Source organism: Penaeus monodon, chromosome 22 (assembly GCF_015228065.2).
Source record: "Penaeus monodon isolate SGIC_2016 chromosome 22, NSTDA_Pmon_1, whole genome shotgun sequence".
NCBI lineage: Eukaryota > Metazoa > Arthropoda > Malacostraca > Decapoda > Penaeidae > Penaeus > Penaeus monodon.
In genome coordinates, this window is record NC_051407.1 from 23,287,255 (window position 1) to 23,287,800 (window position 546).

The 546-nt window shown below is 32.4% G+C and overlaps 1 protein-coding gene across 1 annotated transcript in view; it reads right to left on the bottom strand.

The window, feature by feature from the left end:
- LOC119587019 (ATPase family AAA domain-containing protein 3-A-like) overlaps positions 1-546 on the bottom strand; it is a gene marked incomplete at its 5' end in the record, with an annotated part of 5,031 nt that overhangs the window by 1,965 nt on the left and 2,520 nt on the right. The window contains 1 exon segment of the mRNA XM_037935766.1: positions 95-246. Coding sequence (XP_037791694.1) covers positions 95-246 — 152 coding nt within the window.

Sequence of the window (546 nt, forward strand, 5' to 3'; positions counted from 1 at the left end):
AAAGAATCACACAGTATTTCTATAAAAGAAATGGACTCTTAGTTGAGCAAAATGACTCAAAATAGGCCCTTTTCAAATTCTTAGTCCAACTTACTTGTCAGTCTGAGTTCCAGTACGATACAAGAAAGCACTAATGGCCATCCTCAATTCTTCACTAATATTTTCATGACGTTTGCGCAAGAATCCTTCAGCTTCATCAATGAAAAGGATAAGACCCTTTCTTGATGTACCTGCCCAATCAAACACCTGAAATATGATCATTACATCTTGATCAAATAAAAATTAAAACCTTAATCAATAACTTTGATAATATAAGTGATTAGGATAAAATTCTGGAAGTCTGAGTTAAGAAGATATGAAAGTATTGGTAAAAAAAAGAAGAGAAAATATACAGGGCAGGTTTGTGCAGGATCATTGATATCTATCCATCAATTTGGAATCATTCTCTAGCTAAAAATTATAATTCTGACATAAAACTACAGCCCTAGAATTTCTTGTTGAACTAGCTAAAGTGGATTAACTTTTACATATGCAAGGCCATAGTTT